At 40.6% G+C, this 14,696-nt stretch overlaps 1 protein-coding gene across 3 annotated transcripts in view; it reads left to right on the forward strand.

The window, feature by feature from the left end:
• Positions 1-14,696, forward strand: part of MAP3K20 (mitogen-activated protein kinase kinase kinase 20) — a 194,886-nt gene that overhangs the window by 72,739 nt on the left and 107,451 nt on the right. For all 3 annotated transcript variants that reach the window (XM_073545903.1, XM_073545905.1, XM_073545904.1), the window contains exons 4-7: positions 4,906-5,007; positions 11,048-11,113; positions 13,552-13,580; positions 13,672-13,809. In XM_073545903.1, coding sequence (XP_073402004.1) covers positions 4,906-5,007; positions 11,048-11,113; positions 13,552-13,580; positions 13,672-13,809 — 335 coding nt within the window. The remainder of the gene's footprint in view (positions 1-4,905; positions 5,008-11,047; positions 11,114-13,551; positions 13,581-13,671; positions 13,810-14,696) is intronic.

The raw sequence follows: 14,696 nt of genomic DNA on the forward strand, positions 1-14,696 counted from the left end.
TAACACATTATATTGTAGAGATTACTTTCCCATACATGTACTGTATATAAAATAGATGGTCTAGATGTGTAACACAGACTGGAGGCATTGGTGTGGTGAGGTACAACTGAGCTAGATATGCTGGACAGCTCCTGGAGCAGCATGGAACAGTACAGTAGAGCTTGAAATGCTGGGCAACACCTGGAGAAACATGGAACAGTAGAGCTTGAAATGATGGGCAATACCTTGAGAAGCATGGAACAATAGAGCTGGAAATGCTGTACAGCACCTGGAGCAACATGGAACATTAGAGATGGAATTACTGAGCAGTACATGGATTTGCAAGGAGCAGTAGAGCTGGAAATGCTGTGCAGCAGCATGGAACATTAGAGCTGGAAATACTGGGCAACACCTGGAGCAACATGGAACATTAGAGATGGAATTACTGGGCAACACCTGGAGCAACATGGAACAGTAGAGCTTGAAATGATGGGCAACACCTTGAGATGCATGGAACAGTAGAGCTGGAAATGATGGGCAACACCTGAAGAAGCATGGAAGAGTAAAGCTGGAAATACTGGGCAGCACATGGAGCAGTAGAGCTAAAAATGCTGTATAGCACCTGGAACATGGAACATTAGAGATGGAATTACTGGACAGTACCTGGATTTGCAAGGAGCAGTAGAGCTGGAAATACTGTGCAGCAGCATGGAACATTAGAACTGGAAATATTCGGCAACACCTGGAGTAACATGGAACATTAGAGGTGGAATTACTGGGCAGCACCTAAATTAGCAAGGAGCAGTAGAGCTGGAAATGTTGGGCAGCACCTGGAACAGCATGGAGCAGTAGAGCTGGATGTTGTAGAATGTAGATGACACACTTGAAGTTTAATACAGCAGACCCCTGTAACGATCCATTTTTGGATCTGTCAGATTCTGGATTCTCTGATATAACCTTTTTGCCCCCGGTGGCCGATGGTGTTACTACAACTGTAGTTGGTCTGCTTGTGGGTCTTTGCCCCCGGTGGTCGATGGTGTTACTGCATGTTAAGATTAGTCAGCTGCTGTGACCACTCCCTCTCTCCTATATAAGGTCACATGGTACACCAGCTAGCTGTTGGTGATACTGGTCATTTACTAACCAACCTTTGTGAAGAGAGGAGTGATCTGGAGCAGTGCTGTTGCAGCTTATCTGAAGCCTTGGTGTTTCTACTGAAAGCTGTGTCCGGGTGCTGTACTCTGCGGTCCTGTGCATGACTGCAGAGCAAGCTAAGTTTGTTAATTTTTCCCTGTCTGTTGTTTTCCCTGGTGTTTATTAGTACAGTGGTGAGGACCAGTGTCCGCACTTGCCAGTTCCCTAGTAAGGGATTGGTGAAGGGCAAGTGAGGGACTGAGGTATCCTGGTCGGCGACAGGTTGAAAGAACCTGTATAGGGAACGTGAGGAGAGTCAGGGCTCTTCGTTATGAGAGTGCAGGAGGTGTCCACGTCCCTGTTCACTATCATAGGGCCCACCGTTGTAATTGTTTCCCCGGTGTCCCCTTGTCTGTCTTGTTGTTTTGTGACCGACCGATCGTCGGGTCACGTCACGCAAAGCCAGATATACCGTGACAACCCCAGTTTGGATAGTTTTAGTAACAGGCCACCTAACTTTACTTATGTACTCATTCCTCTTAGATTATAGTTGAAGTAGCCATCTTGGTCCTTTGTCTTCATTATTTTTTTTTCCAATTTTTTTGGCTAAACAGCATTAAATCTTCTATGTAGACAAAGGGAGCAATTAACTTAGACTGGTGATCATCAGGGTTGTAAACCTGACTTTTTATTTTTGTTCTAGACAGCTTATCAAAAATCATGGACAGAGCATTTTTTACACAGACATTGGAAAACCATGATAAAATCATTAAGATTATATGTGATGCATGTCTACAGACCGTAATTCTGGTATGAAGAGATCAGCTATATTAATTGTGAACTGTAAAATTATGAAAAACTCAGATGCCTTGAATTTTTTTTTACAGACAGGGCAAAAAAGTGACCGTTTTTTTCCGGACTGTCCCGGTATTTCCGGGTGCTTGGCAATTCCTGCTGGCGTTTCATATGTCAATCTGAAACAAAAATCAATTACAGTAAGGAGCATCGATGTTATTGAGCAGCACCCCGTTAATACATTTGGTGCATCTTGGGCACCAATTCATTCTATATTTTTTTCAGTGCTGCTAAGAACAAAAATTCGATTGCTTTTCTATGGAAACTATTACAATATTACTGTTCTTTGGAATCCGATCTGCGTAGGGCATACGCATACATCATTTAATTATGGTACCTACTAAATTGATTTTTCAGTATTCATTCTGCTTTCCAAAAGTAAAATGAAATTACCTTTGGTGGATTGTCTGCAACCATGTGTAGTGCACATATACTGGGCAATTCTGGGACTGGTCCAGAATATACAACATATCAAATTTACTGATTGCTGGGATTATTACATTGTTTTTATTGAAAACTTGGCAACTGGTCATGGAAGACGACTTCTCAAATATGAGTGGTCAAAAATAGGAAGCAAAAAGAGAATTCCTTCATATCCAAAAGTCATCTCTAGTTTCTATGTAAAGATTGTATTTCTGCTTATTCTATGCTTCTTTGTCAGCTTTCCAGGCAACATAAGTCTTTGCTTATATCTGCACTGGAAACTCCATTTGGAGCCTTTTTATAGCAAATTCTACCAAAATACTGGACAAAATACTGTAGCCAGACTCAGAAACCCAACTGGCTTCATTACAGTCGGAAAGGCCATCTGGCTAGCTCTCGTTCCTGTCTTGTGATGGAGCCGTGACTATGGAAATCGCAGAGTACCACCTAATAGAACCGGTCCTAGAGTGCACAGGACAGGTGACCACCCATTATCCTGTCTTGTTCTAGCCATGTCAGCCGCTACTGGTAGGTGGAATAGTCTGGTAGAGATAGCAGGACAGGTGCTCAGTCTTTCCCAAACTTCAGTGCTCATGGCCCCCAACAAGTCAAGTTTTCAGGATTTCCTCAGTATTCCACGGGTGAGAAAATTCATGATGCCTTGATGACACTTCTATGACATGTGCAATACTCAGAACTAGTCTTGTGTTTTTTCTTGTGCACCCAATAAAATTGTGATTTTTTTTTTTACATACATTGTTTGGTTCGCTTCGTTTTGGGTTAATTAGCTATATCTTTTTTGCCCATAAGTGATAAATATTGTGGTTGAAGTGCCAATTGTACTTTTTTAGGACATTATAGTGTTGTGACAATACTAAGGAAATCCTGAAAGCGTGACATGTTAGGAGCTGTGAGGACTGGAGTTTTGGAAACACTGTCTAAGGCTATGTGCACGCGTCCGGAATTCCCATGGAAATTTCCACAGGAATTCCGGAATTCCATGCCGCGGGAAATACGCGAGAAATACGCATTTTTAATTCCCGCGTATTTCCCGCAGAAAAACTAGCGTTTTGCAAGCGTAATAAGCTTTCAGAATGCTAGTGTTTTCCAAGCGATCTGTAGCATCACTTGGAAAATTGATTGACAGGTTGGTCACACTCGTCAAACAGTGTTTGACAAGTGTGACCAACTTTTTACTGCCTATGCAGCATCAGTAGTAAAAAGATATAAAGTTTAAAATAATAATAATAAAAAAAAAGTGATCTCACCTTCCGGCGTCCCACGCAGCGTTCCCGATCCTCGCGATGCTCCCGGCAAGTCCCGTTCCCAGGGATGCCTTGCGACAATGACGTCGTGGTCTCACAAGACCGCTACATCATCAAAGGTCATTGTTGCAAGGCATCCCTGGGAACGGGACTTTCCAGGAGCAACGCTGAGGCCTGGTGACACTGCAAGGGAGGCCGGAAGGTGAGAATATGATGATTTTTTATTTTAATTCTATTTTTAACAGGGATATGGTACCCAGGGTCTGGAGGAGAATCTCCTCTGCTCCAGACCATGGGTACCATCAGCACATTTTCCGCTTACTTTGCGCATGGTGGGCATAGCCACATGCGGAAAGTAAGCGAAACAATGCATTCCTATGTGTGTGTATTTTCCCGCGATTCCGCACAAAGAATGAACATGCTGCGTATTTTTCCGCGATGCAATTCCACCGCGGAAAAATACGCAGCATTAGCACAGCATGTGCGGAATGCCATAGGATTGTATGGGATGCTTTTTTTTGCGTTTTGGTGGCAAAATCGCGCGTTTAAAACGCCACAAAAACGCAAAAAAAAATGCACACAGCCTTAGACTAAAAATGAAATTGGACAGAAAAACAATAATCACTTAACGTGACAGGCAAGAATTTGCAATCTCTCTTACACAGCGGATCTTGTCAGGATCCATACAAAAATCAGTGTCCATTCTAATGTTTAGGGGCGGCTGAAGATTTTATCGTGTGCTCTTCATACTTTGTGAGAATAAACATTATTATGGGTATTTTGTGCCCTTGCTAAGTTCTGACAATTTTTCCTCTAAATGATCTTCTGTCAAATGAGTTTATCCCCCCAAAAATATGCATTTGGGACCCTAAGTCCTTTACATGAATAGACCAGTAGTGAGCATGTGCGACCACGACTCAATTCACTGCCTACAGTAGTGGTGGTCGCACATGCATATTACCGTTCCAGTCACACTTGGAGCTTTGGATCCCTGATTTTGTGCATTAGTGGGGGGGGGGGGGGGTCTGAGCATTCAGACCTCCAATGATCATACATTTATGCTGCCTCCTATAAATAGATGATACATTTTGTCTATGGTACAACCCCTTTTAAGAAACTTTGACATGTTATTTTTAAAGATGTAAGGCTGACAAGGATGCATTGGGAAATAATGTAATTTGTCAAAGGTAGATACATAAGATTATCTGTAATCTTTGTTTTCACTGAATTCACTCTCCTCTCTCTTCAGAATATGCTGGTGGTGGATCTTTATACGACTACATCAATAGCAACAGAAGTGAAGACATGGACATGGAGCACATTATGGCTTGGGCAACTGACGTTGCTAAAGGTAACACATGAAACAATTCATATGTTTTCTCGTGTGCTAAGTTTTAACAGCCTTTACAATAATTACCATAGATCACTGGCAGGTGAGCAAAAAGATTTGCAGGACCATGGTCCTAGTTTAGTTGGTTTCCAATGTAGCAAATTAAGAATATTTTCTCTATGTATTTTTTTTTTTATTATTCAAGTTTGAGTTTATACTTTGTATTACACCGTGTATTGTTTTAGCTTAGTACTATTTTTGGGAGACTTTTGACTGTAGAGAAACGGCTTCTCTGTCCCTGCCAATAGTTGAGCTTATTTGATAGTGTTGCCCTTTGTCTGACTTTTCTAAAACAAACAAATGAAAGGCTTGTTCTTCCTCAATTTCCTGAAAAGAAAATGTCTGTATATAGAAAGTGTGTGTGTTTGAAGTTGTATGTTCCCTTTCCATGGAAATACTAGCTGTCTACAAATATCTCAAGGGCTGTCACATTGTAGAAGGATCAACTTTATTCTCATTTGCACAAGGAAAGACTAGAAGCAATGGGATGAAACTGAATGGGAGGAGACACAGATTAGATATTAGAAAAAACTTTTTGACAGTTAGAGTGATCAATGAGTGGAACAGGCTGCCACGAGAAGTGGTGAGTTCTCCTTCAATGGAAGTCTTCAAACAGAGGCTGGACAGACATCTGACTGGGATGATTTAGCGAATCCTCCTTTGAGCAGGGGGTTGGACCAGATGGCCCAGGAGGTCCCTTCCAACTCTACGATTCTATGATTCTATGACTACACACTGTACCTGAATACCAGACTATTCATTTATCTGTACTGGAACCATGATGTTCTAAAACATGGATACTAAACTCAAATACACAGAGAGCCAAAATTAAAAACTTAGACAAAGTCATGGGCCAACCTTGGTATTTATTTAAAATAAAATCTACAATTCATGAAGTTTTTCCCTATTATGAAATATGATTATGAAACCTTTCACATGGAAACAAACTTAAAGAGGTTGTCCCATGAACAAAGTACAATGTGCCCCGCATAGTCCTCCATACAGAATAATGGGCCCCACATAGTCCTCCATACAGAATAATGGGCCCCACATAGTCCTCCATACAGAATAATGGGCCCCACATAGTCCTCCATACAGAATAATGGGCCCCACATAGTCCTCCATACAGAATAATGGGCCCCACATAGTCCTCCATACAGAATAATGGGCCCCACATAGTCCTACATACAGAATAATGGGCCCCACATAATCCTCCATACAGAATAATGGGCCCCACATAGTCCTCCATATAGTATAATTGCCCCACATAGTCCACCATAGAGAATAATAGGCCCCACATAGTCCTCCATGCAGTATAATGGCCTCACATAGTCCTCCATACAATATAATGACCCCACATAATCAATCGTTCATACAAGTGTAATGTCACCACATAGTTATGGGCAGATGGGAGTTGCATCTTTCTGGTTGAAATGGGCGACAAGAAAGCGGTTTTCATATCTTGGACTTTCATGGCATACCCACAAGTGTGATAGATGTAAGTCCTATCCCTGAGATCTGCATCTATTGTGAGAACATGGACCTGTATCTTGATAATAGGAATGCATATACGCGCAAATCTGCAATTCACTTGACTGTAAAATGTTAGCAGATGAAGGGAACCAGCAGATAATTCCATTTTCTGAACAATAGGAGTGAATGGGGTAGTTTAATGCTTTAGTTTACATTTGTGTTGGGGGGGAACCAAAATGAGATTTTAACTTCTTGGCCAATTAATCTCTGCATGTCACTATGATACATCATGAGTTACTAATATATGCAAGATATTATTAGTACACTGATGTAATAATATATCCTGTAATGAAAGGCAATACACATACACAAAATTCTATAGGTAAAAATAACTGACGGTAAACTTTCCATACTAACAATGGATTGCTTTGGCTTTCTACTCCCACTGTGTGATCCTATTTCATAAGCTGAGCACTTTTCAGCTATCTTTTGAGCGATCTGTAGGGTCTCAGAATAAATCTATAGGCAGGTAAATTTGCAAAAAAAATATGTTAAATGTTTACTTTCTCTTTGAAGAGGACCTTTCACTGGTTTTATCATTGAAATTGGCTACATTATGGAATAAAGACTATAGAGATTAAAAGAATGTTGTTTTTATCTTTTTATTTATTATTGCCATTGCAAAAATATTTGCTTCTAAAGTTTAGGCTATAATTTATGAAAAGCCAACATATGCAGAGTACAGCAGAGCTGAGTGTCATTACAAACACCTCCAGTTTTCATCTCACAGCAGTGAGTGTGGGAGGAGGAGGACATAGATAAGCTGAATATCATTACAAACACCTCCATCTTTCATCACAGGACAATCAGTGTGGGGGAGGGGAGTACAGCAGAGCTGACAGCACTGTAAGAAGAGAACTGCAGCTGTAATAGGTGTTTGTAATGACAGTTATCTCAGCTGTACACTCTCCTGCACAATGACTGCAGTAAGATTAAAGCTGGACATGTTTGTAATGACTCTCAGCTCTGGTGTATGCTAAATAGTAGCTGCATAGATGAAGGCTGAAAACAAGATTGTCCATCATTACATTTCACAGGAGAAGGGATGTTCTTCTGACTATGTGGGGAAATTTTCTTTTATTCTCTTTATGATACCTTCTGCTTATTATTGGCCAATGGTACTTACGCGGGGGAAAAGTAACCGACCAATTCAGCTTATCATAAATTATAACCTAAACTTGAAAAGACAATATCTTTGCGACATAGAGTACAAATAAAAATAAAAACTTATGTATTCTGCTCTGCATTCATTCATGATATAGCCAGTTTAACATGCTAAAACTGATTAAAGGTCCTCTGGTGTGTCGCCCATGTGGTTCAGACTAAGTGTTTTGCTGCTCTTTCTTTATGCAATAATTAGAACTATTCCCTAAACTAACTCATGTAGTTTATCCAAAATATGGAGCGTAATGAACAGTGAAAATAGGTGTATGTTTTATAGCAAAAACTAGGGTCCAATAACATCAGTGACATTTTTTATCATAGTTCAGTCCCTTACATGACAAAATGACTGCTGTTGGTATGCAACCAGAGGATAGGAAAGAATGCAGCATTTTCAAGAATACATATTTTGTCACAATCTGTTGCTTTATTCTGGCAAAATTTGTCCTTTTATCCACATGCAAATTGGACTGCAAGTGCATTGGTCGATATCGGTGCCCTCTTCACTCCTCCCTGTAAGGTGCTGCCTTCCATTTGAAGATACTCTGCTGCATGGCACCACCTGTGCTTCCGGAAAAAAATGTTATGTATGTGCTGGTCATTTTTAGTACAGTTAATCTGCAGTATGCTAATATGTGTTGATAAAACTTTTAGTCTCAACCTGCACAGGATTCTGTCTTGACTGTCAATCAAGAAGCGAAAGGTTGTGAGAAGTGAACAGGAGACATGGACTGAAAGTGCATTAATATACCACCGCAGTGCACTTGCAGTCTAACTTGCATATGGGTAAAAAGACCAATTTTGTTTCAAAAGATCACGATAAATTAGGTATCGGTGCAGTTGTTGCATAATGGCTTATTAAATATGGTTGCATAATGAAAAAGTTTCTGCAATTGTTGGCTGAAACTGCAACACCTAAAATATACATTTTTTCATGCCTATCTTTCGTGTTTTGTGTTTATTACGTGTTCAAAAAAAGTGGAAAAGAGGTATATGTGTGTAATTAACTAGCATTTAGCGTTTACAATTTTTGTGCATCCTATTGGACTCTGAAGCTCAACCTGGTTGACATCCAAGTCTTCTCCAAGAATAACCCTAAATCCTAAAATTATCCACAGATAAGACCCTGCATCCTTCTCTCCATTTTCATCTCCCATTGTAACGCACTGCAGTATCGCCAGTTTCCTAGTGTGGAAACACTGATTGAAACATACTGTAATACTATTAACTACACTTGCACACCTGGAATCCAGCACAGGCACAGTATATTACAATCTGCTCCTCCATCAGTGGCTGGTGCTAAAGAACGACAGAAATTGTAAATACCTATAACCCGTTTCTCTACTCTTTTGTACATATTTTATACATATGGTGGCCAACACCATCAGGTCCTTGAGTAGTGCACCATCCGCTTAGATCCTGTACTAAACCTAACACAGCACAGTATATCACATCCCTGAGCCATCTACCTGCCCTCAGATTTTGCAAAATTATGTGCGTTTCAGGTCCTTCAGTTATGCACTCTTCCCCCTCAGATCCCGCACTAGGCAAAACAAAGCACATCAGGTCTCCGAGTCGTGCTCCACCCCATTACATCCTACATTAGATATACACTTCTATCAATATATCAGTACTAAAGCCACGTACCACCCTTCAGATCCTGTACTAAGCACGACATTAACTCAGTGTATCACTTTCTCGAGCTATTCATCCCCCTCATATTCTGCATTAGGCATGGCACCGTATATCATGTCCTTGAGTCATGTACCACCTCCACAGTTCCTGCAGTAGGTGTAACACAATACATCAGGTCCTTGAGTCATGTACCATCTCCACAGTTCCTGCAGTAAGCATAACACAATACATCAGGAACTTGAGTCATGTACCACCTCCACAGTTCCTGCACTAAGTGTAACCCAATACATCAGGTCCTTGAGTCATGTACCACCTCCACAGTTCCTGCAGTAGGTGTAACACAATACATCAGGTCCTTAAGCCATGTACCACCTCCACAGTTCCTGCAGTAGGCGTAACCCAATACATCAGGTCCTTGAGTCATATACCACCTCCACAGTTCCTGCAGTAGGCGTAACCCAATACATCAGGTCCTTGAGTCATATACCACCTCCACAGTTCCTGCAGTAGGCGTAACCCAATACATCAGGTCCTTGAGTCATATACCACCTCCACAGTTCCTGCAGTAGGCGTAACCCAATACATCAGGTCCTTGAGTCATATACCACCTCCACAGTTCCTGCAGTAGGCGTAACACAATACATCAGGTACTTGAGTCATGTACCACCTCCACAGTTCCTGCAGTAGGCGTAACCCAATACATCAGGTCCTTGAGTCATGTACCACCTCCACAGCTCCTGTAGTAAGCGTAACACAATACATTAGGTCCTTGAGTCATGTACCACCTCCACAGTTCCTGCAGTAGGAATCACAATGTATCAGGTCCCTGAATCATGCTCTGCCCGTGTAACAGAGTTTGTCACTATATCAGGTTTGCTCTAATTATGGATCTTTGTGTCTCTGTGAGGCATGTAGCATCTTAAAACACATGTATAAAATGCAAAAACCTGTTGGCTACTAGTGTACAACAGATGAGCAATGCTTCACTACAACTAGAGTAAAGCTATATTCGCACGTTGTGTTTTTACAGCGGTTTTTTTTTGGCTCTCTTGGCAATAAAGAAGCTGCTTACATAAACCAGGTTTTGCTGCATTTTGCTGCTTTTTAGCTGCAAATTACACGTCATTTGTTTACAGTACCTGTTTAATAAAATTAGTTTTATTCACCAATAATGCTGCAAAAACACTTAGTTGCATTGTTGCACTCTCTCATTTCTTTCCATGGGTGATAAAATGCTGCAAGAACGTTGAAAGAAGTGACATACTGCAGATTTCAGAAACGCAGCAAGTTTCCAATTTAGTCAGGAAAAAAAAAATAAGCGTGTGCATGGTATATCTAAACTTTCGTAGCTTTTGCTGGTGCTGTAAAACGTGGCTTTTAATGTGTACAATAAAACTTTGAAGAATAAAAACGCTGTAAAAACGCAAAGTGTGAAGATAGCCAAAATTCTGTCAAATGGCAGATAGCAGGTAAATACATTTTCATTCTCGCAGAAAATCTTTACCATACATGACTTTTATATTTTAGATGGACTAAATCTAATCCTATCACAATAGTCCTTACAGGGAAAGTGAGCAAATAACCACTAGTTATTGTTGCACGGAAAGCATATTCTGATTTAATTATGATTTTATTTTGGTTTACAAGGTGTTTTTTTTCTGTACATGAACAGGAATGCATTACTTACACATGGAAGCTCCCATCAGGGTAATACACAGAGATCTCAAGTCTAGAAATGGTAAGATATCATTTATGTAAGACGTTTGTGTTGTGACAGTGTAGGAGTTCTATCACTATATATAAAAATGCTTCACTATTTTTTAACTTGTAAAACTAAAAATTAAGCTTTTTTTCAATAGATTTAAAATTTCTCACATTCTTTAAAGATTATAATCATTTTTTAAATGTATAAGATATTCTGTAAATATAAAATACATTTTAAAAGGATTGTTGTGACTTTTACTCTATAGTGAGATGAATCCAATCGGCACTTGAAAAAAAACTTGTGCAAGCGCCTAGGGATAGCATTAGTAATGAGCGAGCGTGCTTTGATACAGTGTTATCTGAGCACACTTATGCCCTAATTGAGTATTTTCGGCATGGTCGAAAAATACACTTAAGTCACCGTCGCTGCATGTCTCACGGCTGTTCGACAGCCGCCACACATTCAGGCTTTTCCGGCATGTGTTGCGGCGAGACATGTAGTCGCAGGGAATTGAACCCTAGTATTCAAGCACGCCAGAATGCTCTATTATCACTCGAGCGTGCTCAGATAACACCTTATCAGATCACGCTCGCTAACACTAGACAGCATCCCTCTTCGTAATAGACAATAATGACCGCCACTGCCTCCTTCAAAGATTATACGTGATTTATTCAAAGAAAGGCATCATACATGTGACACGTTTCGGCTCACACTAAGCCTTTGAACATTTTCTTTTGTTTAAATAAATCACAAATAATCTTTGAAGAAGCGAGTGCCGGTCTTTATTGTCGATATTACTTTTAGTTGAAAGTGTGCTGACCTGCTTCTAATTATGACATGAAGACTAGGGCTACATTTTCTGCTCGCCACTGAAATTGCAGTGTTGTTTTCTATTGTATCGCATTGTGTCCTGTGATCTCCTGCAACTAATTCCATAGGTGTCGGATTTTCGATCTTTGGTCACAAGTTGCTGCCATAGATTTCATAAGTCACTTGGCATTGTGACTTATGTGCCGCTTTTCTGCAAATGACTATTTTTTTTCATCAAAATCAGAGCTCTAAAATAACTGCAGACAATTTGCATAGATGTTTTTGGCGGCGCGACTCGTCTGAGAATGGCTGTCATGTGGCACATGTCTTATTGTAAGGAAACATCTGAGCCCCGTGTCAATCAGCTCTATTGACTTTGAGTGGTGCCGCAGTATCATTGTCCACCACCATTACATTCAAACACTTCCTCACCGTGGTCATGCAGAGAGAATAGTGGTAAATTGTGACCCCATAGCTGTCCCAGCAGTAAAGTCCCCACCACTTATCCATCCTGTGCATAACTGGCCCAATAGTCTAAGGGTCCCGTTACACTAAGCGGCGCTCCAGCGATCTCGACAACGATACGACCTGGTAAGGATCGCTGGTGGGTCGCTACATGGTCGCTAGTAAGCTGTCAAACAGTCAGATCTACTCAACGACGCAGCAGAGATTCGGCGATCCGTATAACGACCTCGGTGGTCGTTGGGATCGTCACACAGCATCTATTCTGACAACTCACGCCTGCGTCCATGAGTTCTGCATCGCCAACGAGGTCGCTCGTCGGTGTCAAACACAGCGATGCATGCTGGCCAGCGGGACGCCAACGATCAAAAAATGGCCTAGGATATTCGAGCACGATCAGCGATAACCAGCAGGGGGACCGGTCACCGCTATGTGTCACAAATAGCGAGATCGCTGACGAGGTCGCTGTTGTGTCACAAAATCTGACGTTTCGGCGATCTTGCGAACGGTCTCGCTATGTGAGACGGGCCCGTAAGCCATGAATCCATGACTTTGATGTTGATAGCTCCTTGTGTGTTAGCATTCCATGTACAGAGTGTATCTAAATAAACATTCCTCCCTTCATGATGGTGGGCTCCTGAGATTGAAACTTGCGGATTAAACTTTAATACAGGGGATAACAGAAAGTTAAAGTACTTGAAGTGGTCTGTTAATCTAGCCTTACCAGATTTAGATCCTCATAACACAGTGGCTTCCAAACTTTTCGTCTTGTCTACAGTACTAAAACAACTAATAATAGTTTGTTAGTCTATTCCTACGATGAGATATGCGATCCTTATAGACTACAAAGCCGCTAATGTTCACAGCATTTTAACTCATTGCAGGTTTTACCTTTTGCAATCCATATGGTAAATTCCATGGCATAATTTACTACCAATCGGCTTGTAACTCTGATGCAGTTTGACCCAGATTATTTTTCGGATAAATTTATGTCCCGTATGGACGTACCCTTCAAGTAGTTTCTCTTTAGTATATGGAACAAACCTATTAGAAAACTAGCAGCATCACATATAGATCATATATTAATGTGATATTGTTATTTTATATTTCCAATGGAGTAATAATGTAGTTAACTACTATAAAAACAATATTGTACCTCATTGTATTTCTGCTACATTTATTTTTGCTTTTTTTTCTAGTTGTGATAACCATGGATGGAGTACTAAAGGTAAGATATCAAGCACAATTCATTAATGGAGGTTTATGGCAATGTTAGAATAAAGATTGTCCCCTAAATAACTCTTTTTTTTGCTACTTAGATTTGTGACTTTGGTGCCTCAAGGTTCCATTCCCACACAACTCATATGTCCCTTGTAGGGACGTTTCCTTGGATGGCACCAGAAGTAATCCAGAGTCTTCCAGTATCTGAGACATGTGATACTTACTCTTATGGTGTGGTAAGTGGCATTAATGGTTTTGTTCAATCCGAAAAGGAAACTTACTCGATTTCACAAATTTTCTGATTTTAGCAGCAGAAATGTTATGGAGGAGGCATAGGAGGACAGAAGGATCAATAGCACAATTTTTATTTTATTAATTGAAATTCCTGCACATCTTGGGCTTAGCAGTCAAAGAAGTGGTCCTAATAACTTCTCAACATCTTTGTAAATCAGTAGGTTGTTAATAATTGATTAGGACCTCCCAGTATATTCCTAAACTCAGACTGAGCAAGGATTTCAATCAATAAAGTAAAGACTATTCTGGAACTTTTTTCAAAAACCTATATACTGTAGTACAGTTGAGCATATAGATTCTCCAAGATGGTCCAACCGCCATTTTGGAAGTTCGTGACCACCAAACCAGAGTCCTGGGAATCTCCTCCTAACTGCTGGCAACTTTGCTCTTCTAATTAGTTGGCTTGACCCAATGTTATTTATGCTTGGCCCATAAAGATGATAATGTACTGGGCATCCTAATCAGAAGAAGAACTAGGGATGTTGTTAGGTAAGAGGAGCGTTTTAGTCTGATGGCAAATTCTCCTGCTCTATAACACAATGACCATAGATTGAACAGCATTTCCAAGCTGACAGGTCCCTCTTAAATTGTATAGAACTGGGATGGGAAATGAACAGATGACCACACAGTTTGGGGCCATCATATGTTTCAATCACTGTCACAGCCGAGTAATCATCCAAATCATTGATAGCAACTCCAACATAACACTAACACACTGCAGAAAATTAAGTCCTTACTAGATAGACACCCCGAGGAAGTGTCATACGAAATGTTGTTGTACAAAACATGGATCGGCAGATAAACTCTAAGAAATAGGTAAGGAATCTTA

This window comes from Dendrobates tinctorius, unplaced genomic scaffold (genome assembly GCF_039654945.1).
Source record: "Dendrobates tinctorius isolate UK_male_01 unplaced genomic scaffold, ASM3965494v1 ptg000143l, whole genome shotgun sequence".
Lineage (NCBI taxonomy): Eukaryota > Metazoa > Chordata > Amphibia > Anura > Dendrobatidae > Dendrobates > Dendrobates tinctorius.